Source organism: Limulus polyphemus, unplaced genomic scaffold (genome assembly GCF_000517525.1).
Source record: "Limulus polyphemus unplaced genomic scaffold, Limulus_polyphemus-2.1.2 Scaffold7, whole genome shotgun sequence".
NCBI classification, from domain to species: domain Eukaryota; kingdom Metazoa; phylum Arthropoda; class Merostomata; order Xiphosura; family Limulidae; genus Limulus; species Limulus polyphemus.
In genome coordinates, this window is record NW_013665617.1 from 46,720 (window position 1) to 50,117 (window position 3,398).

A 3,398-nucleotide genomic window follows, 5' to 3' on the forward strand; every position below is an offset into this window, starting at 1 on the left:
ACACACACACACATGACCAGATACTGTTGCACGACTTAGAAGAGGTATCTTGGCATCCTAGGGTGTTGGTTTAGAGTAGGTTTGTTTTGTTCAATTAAGATGGATTCCTTGATTTTTCATTTGTTTATGTTTGGTTCTATGTTTAAAATTACTTTTTAATACATATACTATGGTTTTTTGATTTGCAATGGTGGAAAACATGGGACATTTTTTATTGTGTTTTGTGAATCTGGTTAAAAAATCATAAATTACTCCACTAATTTATTAATCATAGAATTCCACTATAATTTATCAAGGTCAGTAACTAAGATGTATTTTAGTCTAAAAAAATATGAAATTTCGAGCAGACTAAAGACACAGCCTACTTCGTTGAAATATTGGTTCAAAAGAAAGAAATGGTGCCAAGTCTGTTAAAATGGCTGAGAAAGCCAAAAGGGATACTCTGAGCTAGAATATTTTAAGGCTTTCACACATTAATTATTGTTTTCTCTCAATAAGTAATATTTGTATATGTTTCTGTAATGTTACAGAAGGAATACCAAATGTGTACTACTTTGGACCATGTGGCAAATACAATGCCCTGGTCATGGAGTTGCAAGGACCCAGCCTTGAAGACTTATTTGATCTCTGTGAGAGAAAGTTTAGTCTTAAAACTGTTTTGCTAGTTGCTGTTCAGCTTGTAAGTATTTAAAAATAAACATTTTAGCTTTATTTCATGTTTTCATAATTTCAGATACAGTATATTAAAAATGATTTCCACATAAAGAAACCCATTCATGTTTTCTTTACAAGCTCTTTTTATTCTTTGTATGGTAATTTATTAAATTAAAAATGAAAATGAAAAACTGGTATTCAGAAATTGTAAGTTTTAGATGGAAACTAAATAAAGTACTTGTGCTAAGTAAGGAGTCCTGATAGTTTATATTGGTGATGAAAGTTGTGACAGATCAGTGGGTTACTTGGTGTTATAAAAAATATTTTGATAACATATAGTGAAATGTTAGTGATTTTGAACCATGATTGTAATGTATCTTTCCAAACATTAATATTTTACTTAAACTATCAAAATAATTTCCACTTGCTAGTTAAAGAAAGACCAACACGTTAAAATCTCACAATATTATTTTACTTGTGTAAAAATGTAAAGTGTATTGGAAATTAACTTGGATCATTCAGATGATCTGTTGGTTGTTTCTCCTTTATGAAGTATTAAAGTGATCTAAATGAAGATGATAAAACAGGAGTGAGACTTTTAAGATTTACCTTTGGAGAGAGCTTGTGTATGCTCTTCTCTAAGTTTTTCAACTCGCTCGAATTCCCCCACATCACTATTTTAAATACAAATAGCATAACAATGTGTATATTAAACTAAAAGAACAGAATTTAAATTTAGTACTAGTGCAACTAGGTTAGACTTTATATCTTTATTTTGTTTAATGTTGAAGGAATGTCTTCTTTTTCTTATCTATATAGTGCATGTAAAGGTGAATGCTTGATTGAGATAACATGATTTATATCATAAAATGTTTACTTAAGTGGGATTTACATGTTCATCCACAGCTACATCGAATTGAATATGTTCATTCCAAACACCTTATCTATAGAGATGTGAAGCCAGAGAATTTCCTGATTGGAAGACATTCAACAAAAAAACAAAATATCATACAGATTATAGACTTTGGTTTAGCAAAAGAATATATAGATCCAGAAACCAGCAAACATATACCTTACAAAGAGCACAAGAGCTTAACTGGAACAGCTAGATACATGAGTATCAATACTCACTTAGGCAGAGGTAAAGATGTTATAATATTCCTATTTCTTATTGTAGTTATTTGGAATAAGCTGATTGATTGATATCTTAATTTATAAATTTTTCTTGATGAAAACAATTTGAACCATAAATCTTTGTCAAAACTTGTTGAAGTTTTAGTAGATTCTTGAAATAACAATACATAACTATAAAACACAACTTGCATGCTTTTTTGCTATTTTTAAGGGTATGACTGGCAAAGAATTGTTTAAAATTAGTATTTTTTACATAAAAGCTGCTTCTGCCTTGTAAATCATAAATGTTATGTAGTACTTTTTTATGTGTTTTTTTTTCCTTTAAAATAGACAGTTGTATACAGTTGTTTTACTTGTTATGTAATTAAGGCACTTCACTTGAATTGCTATGTGATAATTGTGAATTTTGTAATTCAGGTGTTTGAATGTTGGAATTTTAGTACATGTGACTTGTTAATTTCTCATATTCAGAACAAAGTAGACGAGATGATCTGGAAGCACTAGGCCATATGTTTATGTATTTTCTACGAGGTAGCTTACCATGGCAAGGGTTGAAGGCAGAAACACTTAAAGAGCGTTATCAAAAAATTGGTGACACCAAAAGGACAACACCTGTGGAAGTACTGTGTGAGGGTTATCCTGGCAAGTAACTGCAGTTTTTGGGTTAGATGTAACTGATTGTGAGAAATACATTGTATTCAATTAGTTTGAACTTAGAATTTATGTGAATGTGACTGTAACATTTGTGTTCAGAACATTAAGTGTGCTTGCACATAGAATAATGTTTTAAGTTTGTCTAATAGGCTGCTTTGTAAGAGTTATTAACTATTAACTCTATTGTTACAAAGTTGGTCAAATGGACTGACATAACCATTTTGTACTCATTATAGTTTCTGTACTATAACTTTTAATACACTTTTAATGCTTCATAAAATTTAGCAGACTTTTAGTAAACATTACAAATCTGTTGTACACAAAAAAATCTAAGACTTGTCCGTGAATGTATATACTATTTCTGAATATATGTTTGAGAGCAAAGTGATTTTCACATTAACATTAAAAATACTTTTCTACGCCCCCAAAATCTCAAAATTTATATGCTTAATCTTTAAAAGCTTCAAAATAAATTTAAATGTTTTTTTTCTTCAGTAAAACTGTATATTTTATATGATCTAATGTCTTACAAGGTTGATCAACTTGACTGACCTCGTAACCACCAGAAAAAATATTGAAGTAAATCTAAATTACCCTTTTTATTTCTTGTAATATGAAACTGTATTTGTTTATCCTAGATAGCTTTAAAGTTATAACAATATACATCCAATTATGCTTAAATTTTATTGTTTTATCACCCTTTGAACCCTGTCTAACTACTATTCTCACCATTATAAGTTGTAAATCACTTGGTGAACACGCAGGTCACGTTACTCTATTGAATTACATTATGCACAAGCTACTCATGAGTGTACCCGATGAAAATTTTTTATTATATTATTATTTATTTCACCTAATCTAACCTTAACTAACATAAAAAGTGTCCTATTTTTACATTTTAGTTACATTTATAATAATAAATAAAGAATACACATGAAAAACAAGAAATAAAGTAC

At 29.3% G+C, this 3,398-nt stretch overlaps 1 protein-coding gene across 1 annotated transcript in view; it reads left to right on the plus strand.

Moving 5' to 3' along the window:
* Positions 1 to 3,398, plus strand: part of LOC106477316 (casein kinase I-like) — a 50,066-nt gene that overhangs the window by 24,114 nt on the left and 22,554 nt on the right. Inside the window, exons 5-7 of the mRNA XM_013937931.2 lie at positions 531 to 679; positions 1,561 to 1,795; positions 2,260 to 2,430. Coding sequence (XP_013793385.1) covers positions 531 to 679; positions 1,561 to 1,795; positions 2,260 to 2,430 — 555 coding nt within the window. The remainder of the gene's footprint in view (positions 1 to 530; positions 680 to 1,560; positions 1,796 to 2,259; positions 2,431 to 3,398) is intronic.